This window comes from Bos javanicus, chromosome 10 (genome assembly GCF_032452875.1).
Source record: "Bos javanicus breed banteng chromosome 10, ARS-OSU_banteng_1.0, whole genome shotgun sequence".
NCBI lineage: Eukaryota > Metazoa > Chordata > Mammalia > Artiodactyla > Bovidae > Bos > Bos javanicus.
Window position 1 is genome coordinate 45,261,766 of NC_083877.1, and position 15,727 is coordinate 45,277,492.

General features: G+C 38.1%; 1 protein-coding gene across 14 annotated transcripts in view; it reads left to right on the forward strand.

The window, feature by feature from the left end:
- Nucleotides 1-15,727, forward strand: part of CSNK1G1 (casein kinase 1 gamma 1) — a 155,522-nt gene that overhangs the window by 56,280 nt on the left and 83,515 nt on the right. For 13 of the 14 annotated variants that reach the window (XR_009739115.1, XR_009739116.1, XM_061431012.1 and 10 more), the window contains one exon: nt 15,115-15,155. The exons of the other annotated variant lie outside the window; for it this stretch is intronic. Coding sequence is in view for 11 of the 13 variants with exons in the window: in XM_061431012.1 (XP_061286996.1) it covers nt 15,115-15,155 (41 nt within the window). In the remaining 2 variants the exon portion in view is untranslated. The remainder of the gene's footprint in view (nt 1-15,114; nt 15,156-15,727) is intronic. 14 annotated transcript variants of the gene reach the window in all.

The window sequence follows — 15,727 nt, forward strand, 5'->3', positions numbered from 1 at the left end:
TGATTAGGTAGTCTTAACATTAAATTATTCTGCAGTACATACATGTTAGCTTTCTCAGATCTACTAAGTCAGTTACTATTTTGGCTATTTATTTACTTCTCACTTCCAAAATGTTGACATCTCTAGTCTGCTTTTTTCCCACCTATTTTAGTTGTTCTGTTTTCTTCCTTTTGGCATTTCATTGGGCATTTGGAAAGGCATAGGGTGAAATGCCTAAATTTTATCTGTCATATTAAACCAGGGGTCTCTGTGTATCATATATTTTTATTCAGGAAAGAACATGACAGTTTTTTGTAGTATTCTAGAAGACATATTGGAAAAGGCAATGGCACCCCACTCCAGTACTCTTGCCTGGAAAATCCCATGGGTAGAGGAGCCTGGTGGGCTGCAGTCCATGGGGTCGCTAAGAGTCGCACACGACTGAGCGACTTCCTTTCACTTTTCACTTTCATGCATTGGAGAAAGAAATGGCAACCCACTCCAGTACTGTTGCCTGGAGAATCCCAGGGATGGGGGAGCCTGGTGGGCTGCCGTCTATGGGGTCGCACAGAGTCAGACACGACTGAAGCAACTTAGTAGTGGTAGAAGACATATAGAAATATGAGCTAGCTAATAAGATAGAGATTTGTAGTTGTTTTGCCCACCTCACCAAAGAAAATTGAATCATTATCATCACGGATGCTAAACAATAGAGCTCTATATTTTGGTTCTTTCAGTTCAATTGTGAATGTTATGGAGATCCTTGAAAGAACATAATAATGAAATCCTCACATAACAGTGCTTGAGGTGGGGCAGCTAATACAGTGGCTGGTTAACAGAATCAAGATTTAACATTAAATCGAATAAGCAATGAATTGAACAAAAAATCTTACTTTGATTCAAGAATCCTACTCTACATTTTAAATCTGACAACTAGATTGTTAACACTTATGTGAAAAAGATGGCTGTGAGTTTGCTGTGAGATAAGAGTGGTATTTGCCCCCAAAAGGTCATAACTTAGACTGATTTAATAGACATATGAAGTCCAGATCGGACTTCCCTGGTGTTCCATTGGTTAAGAATCCACCTGCCTGCACAGGTTTGATCCCTGGTCTGGGAGGGTTCCACCCGCTTCAGGGCAACTAAGCCCACATGCCACAGACACTAAGCCCTTGCACTAGAGCCCAGCTACTGGAGCCCGAATGCTGCAACTACTAAAGCTTGTGCACACTGAAGCCCATACTCCACAAGAGATGCCACCACAGTGAAAGGCCCACACACCACAGCAAAGAGGAGCCCCCATTTGCTGCAACGAGAGAAAGTCTGTGTGCAGCAACGAAGACCCAGTGAAGCCAAAAACAAACAAGTGAATAAAAGTCCAGAGCAACAAAACTTAAGAAGGATCTAAGACCTCTAAGGAACTTTGGCATTGTCTACTCTAAACTACATCATTTTAAAAATGAAAGAAATTTGAAATTAAGTGATTTGGTCAAGGTAAGATAAACCAACTTGCCAGGGAGTTGGAACTAGAGCCCACATCTGGGACATCCCGGACTGATACGTGTCATGTAGTTTCACCACGTAGTGGTTAAGTGTACAGTTGAAATATTACATGCTTAAAAAGTATAAGGTTTAAAAGGACATAAGAATTAATTCCTAATTCCAAAGATGATAATCACTGACATTCAGTTTAATTATACTTCTACCAAGAAAAGAAATAAAAGGTATAAAATGATAGCCAGTTTTCTTTTCTTCAAGTATCACTATATAGTTTCTATGTTGGACCAACTTTATTCTTCAGGGATTTTCTGAGAGGTAAGGAGGGAAATTTGAAAGCAGAATTCCAAAGAATAACAAGGAGAGATAAGAAAGCCTTCCTCAGTGATGAATGCAAAGAAATAGAAGGAAACAATAGAATGGGGAAGACTAAAGTTCTCTTTAAGAAAATTAGAGATGCTAAGGGGATGTTTCATGCAAAGGTGGGCTCAATAAAGGGCAGAAATTATATGTATGGACCTAACAGAAGCAGAAGATATTAAGAAGAGGTGGCAAGAATACACAGAAGAACTGTACAAAAAAGATCTTCATGACTCAGATAATCATGATGGTGTGATAACTTACCTAGAGCCAGACATCCTGGAATGGGAAGTCAAGTGGGCCTTAGGAAGCATCACTACGAACAAAGCTAGTGGAGGTGATGGAATTCTAGTTGAGCTATTTCAAATCCTGAAACACGATGCTGTGAAAGTGCTGCACTCAATATGCCAGCACATTTGGAAAACTCAGCAATGGCCACAGGACTGGAAAAGGTCAGTTTTCATTCCAGTCCCAAAGAAAGGCAATGCCAAAGAATGCTTAAACTACTGCACGATTGCACTCATCTCACACGCTAGTAAAGTGATGCGCAAAATTCTCCAGGCCAGGCTTCATCAGTAAGTGAACTGTGAACTTCTAGATGTTCAAGCTGGTTTTAGAAAAGGCAGAGGAACCAGAGATCAAATTGCCAGCATCTGCTGGATCATCAAAAAAGCAGGAGAGTTCCAGAAAAACATCTATTTCTGCTTTATTGACTATGCCAAAGCCTTTGACTGGTGTGGATCACCACAAACTGTGGAAAATTCTGAAAGAGATGGGAATACCAGACCACCTGACCTGCCTCCTGAGAAATCTGTATGCAGGTCAGGAAGCAACAGTCAGAACTGGACATGGAAGAACAGACTGGCTCCAAATTGGGAAAGGAGTACGTCAAGGCTGTATATTGTCACCCTGCTCATTTAACTTATATGCAGAGTACATCATGAGAAACGCTGGGCTGGAAGAAGCACAAGCTGGAATCAAGATTGCTGGGAGAAATATTAATTACCTCAGATATGCAGATGTCACCACCCTTATGGCAGAAAGCGAAGAACTAAACAGCCTCTTGATGAAAGTGAAAGAGGAGAGTGAAAAAGTTGGCTTAAAGCTCAAAATTCAGAAAACTTAAGATCATGGCACCTGGTCCCATCACTTCATGGCATATCAATGGGGAAACAGTGGCTGACTTTATTTTGGGGGCTCCAAAATCACTGCAGATGGTGACTGCAGCCATGAAATTAAAAAATGCTTGTTCCTTGGAAGAAAAATTATCACCAACATAGACAGCTTATTAAAAAGCAGAGACATTACTTTGCCAACAAAGGTCTGTCTAGTCAAGGCTATGGTTTTTCCAGTGGTCATGTATGGATGTGAGAGTTGGACTATAAAGAAAGCTGAATGCCAAAGAATTGGTGTTTTTGAACTGTGGTTTTGGAGAAGACTCTTGAGAGTCCCTTGTACTGCAAGGAGATCCAACCAGTCCGTCCTAAAGGAGATTAGTCCTGGGTGCTCATTGGAAGGACTGATGTTGAAGCTGAAGCTCCAGTACTTTGGCCACCTGATGCAAAGAGCTGACTCATTTGAAAAGAACCTGATGCTGGGAAAGATTGAGAGCGGGAGGAAAAGGGGACGACAGAGGATGAGATGGTTGGATGGCATCACCAACTCAATAGACATGAGTTTGGGTAAACTCTGGGAGTTGGTGATGGACAGGGAGGCCTGGTGTTCTGCAGTCCATGGGGTTGCAAAGAGTCGGACATGTCTGAGCGACTGAGCTGAACTGAACTGAAGGAGGGAAAGCATGGGCTAATTGATTAATAATTTTTCATTTTAATTTTGCAAAGTATATTTTTGAAATTTAGAATAAAATCACAGTGGAGGATATTATTAACAGTGTTCCTTATTCTACCTTTAGCCTTTTATCTGGATAAGGTGCAGTGGGAGCCTGATCTTGATTGGCTGTGGGTCACAGTACAGATTTTGGACTTTGTCTTGTTGGCAATAAAAGAGAAAAGAAAAACTTGGAAGTAATTGCTTGTCATGTTTTCCACCCCCACCAGAGATGATAAATTAATTAGAACTTCTGATCATTTTTCTGTATTGTTTAAAAAAAAAACACAGAGTGATCAATTTTAATCTACTGGTGTTGATATCTAAAGGATAAATACAGGAGTTCTCCAGTTTGAATGATAGAAAGCTGAAACAGTAAATGCCTTGTGATTTAAATAATTCTAAATGTTTCTTTGATTAAAAGGTTTTTGCAGATAGTTTAAGCTGATGCTTGTACTGTGAAACTAAAAGTTAACAGTATTGTGTGTGTGTGGTTGTTATGCTTCTTTTTCTACTTTATGTTATTGATATAAACTACTTCAGAGATGGATGAATCTAAATAATAATTAGATTGTTGGGATTTGAGCATCCAGCCTATAAAGAAGTTAATGATCATTCCAGTCTTGAAGCTTGTTTGGATTTTGTTTATTTGGGTTTTTTTGTAGACAGAATTGTAACATCACAGAAAATTAGAGCAACTCTTTGCTCAGTTATGTGTAATTGTGTATATGTACATATTCTCTCATATGCATATATGTGGTGGTGGTGGTGGTGGTTTAGTTGCTAAATCGTGTCTGACCTTTGCGACCCCATGGACTGTAGCCTGCCAGCCTCCTCTGTCTATGAGATTCTCCAGGCAAGAATACTGGAGTGGATTGCCATTTCCTTCTCCATACATATATGTACTTTGGTGTAAACAAAGTTGGATATACTTTTGAGATTCTGCTTTTTTTTTTTTAATTTATTAAATTCCTATGTGATTTTCATAGTTGTAAATTTAATGGCTATTCTGCTTTTTCAGGTGGATTCCCATAACTGGACTTTGGTTACTTCTAGCTTATGTAAATATATGTGTAAATAATACAAACATTTTCATGAAACTAGATTATTATTGGAAATATAATACATCATCCTCTATAGCTTGCTAGATGCATTAGTTTTATGTAGGGCAGAAAATTTACACATCAGTGAAAATTAATTATCTTTCTACAGTTTTATTCTACTCTAAAATACTCATATTTCAGAACAGAGAAGGCTAAATGTATCATTTTTTTCACAAAATCTATGTAGAATATGTTAACATTAATGTAAATTAGAATTAGAAATTAATTTGTTGAAGATTTTATCCATGTTGTAGTAAAGCTGCACATGGTGTCATTTTTTTAACAAGCACCAGCTCTCTGCATCAAAGCTGAGGACTAACACACAAACCAAAACAGATACCTTGGGATCTGTGTACCCCAAAGTTGCGTACTTCAGACATTCAGTCTTAAAGCCTTTGTGTTCTATTTTATACGCATTTCCAATAAGCTTGCTTGTTTGTTGTTGTTGTTGTTAATCTTCCACAGAGTAGAAGCACAGAAGGAAGAGGGAATTACATACATCAAGAAGGGATCACTGACAGGCTGATAGCAAGAGAGGTAGCAAGGTCACAAAGCAGAGCAGTCTGGGCAGAACAGCCTTGTTTACTTGATTGACCCCTAAGGGTGTTGCTCAAGTGGTGTAATATAATTATTATTCATCTTGAGTAGATTCATCAAGGAAAAAAATCATATATTTATGCAAAAATTGTATTGAGGTGTAATTGACATATAATATTATATTAGTTTCAGGTGTAGAACATAATGTTTATTTGTATATATTGGAAAATGATCACCACAGTAAGTCTAGTTAACATACATCACCACAGATAATTAAAAATTAATTTTTCTTTTAATGAGAATTTATAAGATTTCTTCTTGGTAACTTTAAAAAAATACTATTTATTTATTTATGACTGTGCTGGGTCTTTGTTGCTACGTGCAGGCTTTCTGTAGCTGTGGCCAGCAGGGGCTCCTCTCCAGTGGAGGCTCGATGGCTTCTCATCACAGTGGCTTCTCTTGTGGAGCACTGGGCTCTAGGCGAGCAGGTTTCAGTAGTTGTGATACAGGGGCTTAGTTGCCCCAAGGCATGTGGTATCCTCCAGACCAGGGATGAAACTGGTGTCCCCTGCATTGGCAGGCGGATTCTTTACCATTGGACCACCAGGGAAGTCCCGAGACCTGTCCTCTGATGTAAGAAGCCTTGTAATTTCTTGTGAATCACTTCATTGGAGGCAGAGCGCTTCTTTGTGCATTGTATGGATTGTATGGACATACTGCATTCATCAGATGATGGGCATTTTAGTTACTTCTACATGTGCATACTCTGTGACCCAGAAATTCCACTCTGGGTATATGCCCGAGAAAATGCATATCTATGCATACCAAAACAAATACGTTCAAGAATGTTCAAACAGAACATTAAGTCATTATACAGACTAATAAACATGAACTACTCCTTCCCCCAATTATTTTAGAAAAGGAAAAGAACAAGCTGTTAATACATGCAACCAAATAGATGACTCTAAAATTAATGTTCAGAAAAAACAGACACAAGTGGTTACTATATGATTTCAGTAATACATGTTCAAAATAGGCAAAACTAATTTCTTGCAACTGGGTAGTAGTGAATGAGGATTATTGATTGGGAAGAAGCACACGAAAGCCTACTGGAGTGCTGAAAATGTTCTCTCACTGGATGGTTACGTGGGTATATGCGTGCCCAGTTGTGTCCAGCTGTTTGCAGCCCCATGGAGTGTAGCCTGCCAGGCTCCTCTGTCCATGGAATTTTCCAGGTAGGTCTACTGGAGTGGGGTGCCACTTCCTTCTCCAGGGGATATTCCCAACCCAGGGAACAAACCTCGGTCTTCTGCATTGGCAGGTGGATTCTTTACCATTGTGCCACCTGGGAAGCCCAGATATATGTATGGATATGTATAAATTCACTAAACTGTACATTTTACACTAGCATACTCTATGTAAATTATACCTCAATTAAAAATAATAAATATAAAAATTAGGGGGTATCAATTGTACAAGAGTTATTACATTTGGTTTTAGATGTTAACAGTATGTGTTAGTGACCCTCACACAGCTTTCCACTATTCCTCAAGAGGAGCTGCTTCACAATCACTGGCCCTAAACAAAGACGAAAAAGTAGGCGCCAGACTTCAGAAAATTGTCCAAATAGTTAATAATAAAGAAAGACATAAAAAAACCTAAAAAACAGTTGACATTGCTCCTATTAATGTAATTACTGTCATTACAGTGAGAAAGAAATTGGCATAGGTGAATCACTGGGATTTGTGAAGTTCTCAGATCTTTGGCTTCTCCAATTTGTGCATTAGCTGAGTGCCTAATTTTACATGTAAATACTCTACTACTCACACAACTTCATTAATATATTTCTCTCCTCTTAAAACTTGGATTATCATCTAGAATGGAGGTCTGTATTCTTCTTGGCAGAAAAATATTAATAAAATATTGGACCATTTTTGCCTGCAGGTTCAAGTCATTGACAATCCATGGTTTCAGTTCTTCTGGAATCAGTTGCTTTAACTATGTTCATTATTGTGGTTTTTTCACTTTTAGCCCATTTTGTTTCTTCAGTGACCGTTTGGACTTCTCTTCCTGAATGGCTGAATGTCTGACTAGGTACTATAACCTCAATATCCACAGGTCTCTGTTTGGCCTTTTAGTTTTTCACATTTATGTTGCAAATTTTCAGATAGCAGGTAGTCCATCTATTCTAAAGAATATTTCAAGTCTGTAGGCGAGCTGTAATCAAATATTTACTGACGAGATAATATAACAACTGGGATTTGCTTCAAAATCATTTCATTATTGAAACTAGGTGTAGTTATATGGGGGAATCATTATATAACTTTGAGATTTTGCATGATAAAAATTTTAAAAACTGAAGTACTTCATTATTTTTCTGCAGTAGAGTATCATGCTTTCTGGAGTGATTCATTCCAGTTTTTTTGGTTTTTTTTTCCCTCACCACTATAATGTAGAAAGTTTTACACACATGCTTAATAAAGCATAACCTCTATAAGTACTTTATAGGCTCACCCTCTTGAGATGGAGTACAGGTACTTCTTTGACTCCATTTATCAATTTCTTGAGGAAATCCTCAATATTCTTGAGGATTTTTCTAACATTGATCAGAATAGACTATCATGTTGAATAGTTTAGAAAAGCCATAAGAGCTAGTTGAGTCACTGACCTAACCTTTATATCTCAAAATGGAATAATGGAAGCTGCTTTTCAGAAGGTTTTTATTGATGGCTGTTATTTTTTAACTCACACTAAAAAACACGTATATTGTGATCTAATATATACACAATATTTCTGTGTGTCTGAAGCAAAAGTTTATGAAATAATACACTTTACTAAGTGTGATGTAAACTATTTTTCTTTAAAGAATATGTTAGGATGCACTGAATTTATTTATTTCACACTCCTCTATTGATCATATTCTGCAGTTTAGAAAACATTTTACTGTTGTCTAAAACAGACATGTCTTACATATTAATAGTAAACATAATAGTAAACATGCTCTATACCATTACTAGTGGTGTTAAGCAAGATTTAATAAGTTTTTTTTTTATATAAACTACTTGCTGGTATTGACAAGTAATCCCTTCAGAAAACTTGGCACAAGAAAGAATAACCATTGCTGTTAACTGCTAACCATTGGGAAATATTTCCAAAGAATATTTTAATAAACTAGTAGAATTAAATTAGTAAAAATAATAAAGACCTCTGGCTTTTTTTTTTTTAAGTTGTAGGGTTTGTTACCATCTACCCCTGATCATGCTGCCTGTTTAAAGCGATGCTATCTGGATGGCGGAGGCTATAGGCCAGTTTCTGCCCTAAACAGACATGGTAACCAACCTGAGTTACACAAAGGTGGTTTCTTATTTTAACTACTAATTAGCTCAAATTCGTTTGACTTGTTTTTTTTTTTTAACAAGTTTGAGGTAATAATTTATAAATGCACTACTTTTACTTTTAGGCAAGAAAATCTGACAGCTGGAGATCTAACCAAACTGGGAACCCGAGGCTTGTTATGTTCCTTTATCAGTGTGACTCTGAGAGCTGAGACCTGCTGGTTCTTTGAAAGTGCTGTGTCTGACAGAGCTTATGATAAATGTTATCTCTGTAGGTGACTTACTGAAACAGGAAGTCTTCATGCAGTGGATTTTATGGGTAGCTTCACATCTAGGACTGCTGCTTCAAAAGAACTGAGTTTGGATGGAAAGCTCCCAAACTACTACGTAATGCAGTTTCTTTTACACTAACAATAAAAGAACCCGTAACCAGGAAGTGACCTGGGGAAGTGTTGTGGGTTTTGTGCAGCCACTAAAACCTTTGGCTGCTCGGGATTATGCCATCTCACCAGTGGTGTTTTTCTGTTCATTAAACCGCCTGCCTACCTCACAGTTATTCATATATCATTCATGTATTGATATGTAGATAATTACATATATTTATACTTTTTTAAGCTGAAGCAGTCATTCGTTTTAAGTGGGCAGGATTGTAAGCCTCTGTCTTTGTGATTCGGAGAAGGCAATGGCACCCCACTCCAGTACTCTTGCCTGGAAAATCCCATGGATGGAGGAGCCTGGTGGGCTGCAGTCCATAGGGTCACTAAGAGTCGGACATGACTGAGCGACTTCCTTTTCACTTTTCACTTTCATGCATTGGAGAAGGAAATGGCAACCCACTTCAGTGTTCTTGCCTGGAGAATCCCAGGGACAGGGGAGCCTGGTGGGCTGCTGTTTATGGGGTCGCACAGAGTCGGACACGACTGAAGCGACTTAGCAGCACCAGCAACAGCAGTCTTTGTGATTAAATTCTTTCAGAACAAAATTTTTGTATATCATCGAGTGGCTTAGTGTTTGTCTAGCCTTCCACTTGTCTGTGTTTTGTGTTGACCTCTTCAGTCTTTTATTTTTTATATTTTTGGCTTCTCCATGTGGCTTGCGGGATCTTAGTTAGAGGACCAGGGATTGAACCTGGGCCATGACAGGGAAGCACCAAGTCCTAATCGTCAGACCTCCAGAGAATTCCCATGACCCAGGCAGGCAGTGCTAGTGGTAAAGAACCAGCCTGCCAGTTCAGGAGACACAAGAGACGTGGATGGGTTCGATCCATAGGTTGGGAACATTCTGTGGAGTAGGGCACAGCAACCCACTCCAGTAATTTTGCCTGGAGAATCTCATGGACAGAGGAGCCAGGCGGGCTACAGTCCTTGAGGTCACAAAGAGTCAAACTGAAGCGACTCCTCATGCACACACTTCGGTCTTAATGATGCCCCCTGGCAAACTAATTCTTTTGAATGATGCATAGCTCAGGAGAATTACCTAGTCACTTCCAGGGCCTCTTAGGAATAAAGATAATCACTTTGTAAGAGGGTGATGTGTTCAGGTTTTTTTGTTTGTTTTTTTTTTTTTTGAATAAGTAGAAAAAGTAAACATAACAAAAGCAAGACTAGCATTCTGTGATATATCAGCTGTCGTGTTTGGTGTTACATAGGCTGTCATTTATTGTACTTCTCTGATTATATTCCTTTATACAGATACAGAAATTGAAGCTGAGAGGTGTTTTGTGATTTGTCTCTTTTGCGTTTAACGAGAACTTGGAGGAAGGCACTGTGATAGAGATGAACATTGCTTACCATCCTGGTTTTCTCTCTGTTGTCCACTAATTAGAGTATCAACTTTCACCTTTCTCTTTTCCCTCTCTCTCATGTTTATATCAGAGAAGACAACGGCACCCCACTCCAGTACTCTTGCCTGGAAAATCCATGAACGGAGGAGCCTGGTAGGCTGCAGTCCATGGGGTCACTAAGAGTTGGACACGACTGAGCGACTTCACTTTGACTTTTCACTTTCGTGCATTGGAGAAGGAAATGGCAACCCACTCCAGTGTTCTTGCCTGGGGAATCCCAGGGACAGGGGAGCCTGGTGGGCTGCCGTCTATGGGGTCGCACAGAGTCGGACAATACTGAAGCGATTTAGCAGCAGCAGCAGCAAGTTTATATGTAATCCAAAGGTTGCTAGTTTTTTCTTAAATGGTTATTTATAACCATTTAAGGAGGTAGTAGAGGGGGGATTTCAAGAGGGAGGGAATATATGTATACCTATGGCTGAGTCATGTTGATGTTTGGCAGAAACCAGCACAATTCTGTAAAGCAATTATCCTTCCATTAAAAAATAAATAAATAAAAATCCTTTTTCTAAATATACTTTATAAAATTAAGTAAGCACTCAGCTACCTTGATTATAAATCCTATTTTTTAAACTTCCGGGAATTATTGCATCATACCTACAATAATAATAGAAGTAATAAAAATTAGGTTTACCTAGCATCTTGCAGTTTATAATATACTTTTATATGTTCTAACTCTTGTTATCCTTATAATCATACTGTGTGGTAAATGTTATTCTTTAAGTATTCTACTGTAAAAACTTCCTGTTCATTTTCTTTGTAGGTGTTCTTCTCTCTTTTATCTAATAGATTAATATTTTTAAAATATAGCTTTCACTATTACACATTTCCTCTTAGCACAAAGATTTTTGGTGATTTCACAACAAGCCAAATAATGAAGTCAAAACTCCTGTATTCGTATTTAGAATTATCCATAATCTGATTCTAAACAAGCTTTTATATATATATATAAATAAACTTTCTCAGAAGACTCTTCTGCATATCAAGTCAATTTGGTTCACTTTAGCAAGTATCTCTTACCTACTATATATCAGATCTTTGTTGTTAGGGATAAAAAGATGAGTGGAATATTCTTGTTCTTAGGAAACTCACTGCCGAGTGGAGGTAAAAATATACATGCATTAGTAATTATAATATATATGTTATTTTAAGGTAGCTGAGTGCTGCCTTAATTTTATAAAGTATATTTAGAAAAAGGATTTTTATTTATTTTTTAATGGAAGGATAATTGCTTTACAGAATTGTGTTGGTTTCTGCCAAACATCAACATGAATCAGCCATAGGTATACATATGTCCCCTCCCTCTTGAACTTCCCCCCCTACCTACCTCCCAACCCCACCCTTCTAGGTTCTTCCAGAGCCCCAGTTTGAGTTCCCTGAGTCATTCGGCAAATTCCCATCGGCTGTCTGTTTTACATATGGTAATGTAAGTTTTCCTGTTACTCTTTCCATGCATCTCAGCCTCTCCTTCCTCCCCGTGCCGCCCCCACCATGTCCGTAAGTCTGTTCTCTGTGTCTGTCTCCAATGCTGCCCTGCAGATAGGTTCATAAGTACCACCTTTCTGTAGTCCATATATATGCGTTAGTACACAATATTTGTTTTTCTCTTTCTGACTGACTTCACTCTGTATAATAGGCTCTAGGTTCATCCACCTCATTAGAACTGACTCAGATGCATTCCATTTTATGGCTGAGTAATAGTCCATTGTATATATATACCACAGCTTCTTTATCCACTCATCTGTCAGTGGATATCTAGGTTGCTTCCATGTTCTAGCTATTGTAAATAATGCTGCAATGGCCTTTGGGGTACATGTGTCTTTTTCAATTCTGGTTTCCTCCGGGTATATGCCTACAAGTGGGATTGCTGGGTCATATGGTGGTTTTATACCTAGTTTTTGAAAGAAATCTCCATACTCTCTTCCATAGTGACTGTATCAGTTTACACAGAAAAGGGATTTTTTTTAAAAGTATAGAAGCCACAAGGAACAGCAACAACAACAAAAAAAAATGGGAAAGAAGATTAAAAATAGATGAGAAATGGTACCAGAATTGTAGAAGCTAGAAAGCAGTTGTAACTAACTTAGCAGTCTGGAGAAAGCTGAATGATTTGAAGGGCAGGCCAGTTTGTAACATATAAACACCAGATATGTTCAAGAATTGAAGACATTTGGAAATTTCAGAAAATTGGGATGCAGAAGGAGCTAAAAACAAGAAGAGTAGTTGCAAGTCCATATGTATTTTGGGGCTTCCCCAGTGGTTCAGCAGTAAAGAATCCTGCAATGCAGGAGACTCAGGTTTGATCCCTGGGTTGGAAAGATCTGCTGGAGGAGGAAATGGCAACCCACTCCAGTATTCTTGCCTGGAGAATCCCATGGACAGAGGAGCCTGGCAGGCTACAGTGCATGGGGTCGCAAAGAGTCAGACAACGACTGCAGTGACTGAGCACACACACACACATATGTATATACACGTACATACATGTATGGAGCAGTTGCATCGCCACATCCCCTCCTTCCCTGGCCTCACCTGGCAGCTACTCTTTTCCACCTTCATAGGAATTGGAAAGGTCACACTGTGGAAAGTAAACAACTGTGAAAACTGGACTGCCCAACTGAACACAGGGAAAATGAGGAAAAGATTCCTCACTGATTGGTGAGGCCTCCTAGACTGTGGAATAAGCAGATCTATTAGCTCTTGCCTTTTTTTTTTTTTTTTAAGGAAACTTCATGATTTCTATAATTTAGCAAGTTTGTTTAAGTATTTAAAAAAAAAAAAAAGATTTTCCCCAAATCTTCCAAAAAAATGAGGATTTAGGAAAAGTATGCCCACCTCAGAATAAGAAGCTGGCTTTCCAGGTTATTCACACTCTGTCTGTAGTGGATTTTTCTGGCTTTGTTTCTCACCATTCTCCCCTGTATACTTGGCTTCTTTCATATTGGCCCACTCAGTTGATCACGTTCTCTGCATTTTCTGTCGTTTGTCCACCTCACTGTTAGTATTGTTTTAGAGAAATGCCTTTTATCCTCTCCTGCTTGTTCTCAGTGACGCCTCAAGTGCCACTTACGGCCCAGATGCTTTACTCTCCCTCATCTGCGTCATCTACTGACTTGTTCATGTTTCCTTTTTAACCTTATCACTTTATGTGATTTATTTAATAAACTTTGACCCATGTGCAAGGTCTTGTGTGAGGATCCAGAGTATAGTCTCTGAATGGTAACCTGTGAATCTTCTTTAATGTTGTTTGCAGACAAAAATTACTCCTAAGTCCATGTACTCTTCTCCACATAAAGGTGCTGGGAAAACTGATGACAGTATTAAAAGTATAACAGTGTAGTTTGCAAAAGGCCGTCTATTGTCTAGAGCTTGTTAAAAATAACCAGTATTGTAAGCAGCCTTATGTTCCCCAAATGTAAGGTTTTTATTATCAAAATAATCTATTATATAAAATTAGAAACAGTCATTTAATACCTTAGTGTACATCTTTTTGTGTCCTTTTCTATGCATATATTCAACTATGTATGTATATAAAGAGAACGTTTACCTCTGTGTATTACGTAAAAAATAGTCATATTGTACATACCTACAACTTTTAGTCAAGGTTTTGAGTATCTAAATACGCAGAACATGATGTTAGCACCACAGGACAGTGACAGAACCGTTAAATAAAATCGCTACTCTCAAGATATTTGTACTCCAGCTGACTAAGATGGGACAAAAATAAGAAGCAATGTGAAATCCAGTGCAGTGGCTGAGCTATATGGTATATACGAAGCGCTCAGAAGGAGTTCACATTAGCCTTCAAGGATCAGTGGCGTTGAAGTGAAGGTAGAGGTGAAGGTAGCTAAGTACCCGGCATGTAATATGGGTTTAACCAACTGGTGGTTGTTGCTCTTATACTCATCCTAGGTTCTGACTCTAGGTATCTAGTATAGAAGAATATGGATTCCATTTCTACAGGTAGAGAAGTTGAGAGGGAAACGGGTTAAGCCTTCAGGAAGAACTTTTGAGTTGTTTCAGTCTTGTCCGGGTGGAGAGCTGTGGCTGCGCACAGGTAAAGATGTAGAGCTAGAGCCCTGGTGAAGGGTCAGCACAGCTTTGAGAATCCTCTACTAAGAGACAGCAGATGAGTCTTACACAGAGAGAGTCAGGCTGCAATAGGTTTTATTTCACACTGTCCTTTATGCCAACTAAGGTTGACACTAAATACCATGACAAAAAAATATAAAAGCCTTATTTATCAGTCAGAAATATGAGGGTTTGTGTTTATTGTGACAAGAATTAAAACCTCTCCATCTTTGTAATTCTGGCGACTCTCCTTCTTGAGTTGCCTCGTGACTTAATAGTTGGGAAATACTAAATAACAAAATGTGCATGTGACAGAGAGAGATTTGTTTTCTTTAAAATAAAAGATTCTCACGTCTAACTTAAATTTTCAAATTCTCAAGCTGTTTTTGTTCTTGTCCTGCTGGGTCTCATTATCTCTGTTTAGCTTTTCACTTACAAATCATGTTTCATATATGTGAACAGCATTGGGAATGTGACCTTTCTCATGACCCTGTAAGCTAAGATTTTGTTTTGCATTTCCCAGAATAAATGTCACTAAAACATATACATTCTGCTTTTCCCCTAGGTAAAAATCTCTACACCAATGAATATGTAGCTATCAAACTGGTGAGTAGAATCTATATTTGTGGTAATTATGTTTTAGTGCTCTCACCCTTCACATATCTTTTCACAGGAAATAATTGTAAGTGTTCATAAAACTGCTAATTTTTTCCTTGCATATAATACCACACAGTCATTTCCTTCTAATATATATAGTGTTACAGTGATGAATCACTGTATACTGAGAAACACTGTGCAGTTAGAAGATGCTAACTATAGTGTTAGCAATGATGAATCCAAAAAGTTAATTAAAAATAGCTAGAAGGAAAAAAAATCCTAGTAATTTCTGTAAACTTTCTACCTTTCACTGTGCTATTTTTATTTAACATTTTCTTATTCCTAAATATGACTGATCCATTTAAAAAATATAAGATATTTATCAGTATACTTCCAAACCCGATCATCTAATCATTGCCTTAAAAAGATGTCAAACATGGAAAACACATCATGTGCTCAGGTTTGAAGCAAAGAGTTCAGTTATTTTTGTCAGTGCTAATCTTATGAATAATTAATATAGTCATTGAAAATAACATCCTGTTAAAGAATAATTCTGTTGTTTTTAAGGGTTAATATTTTTA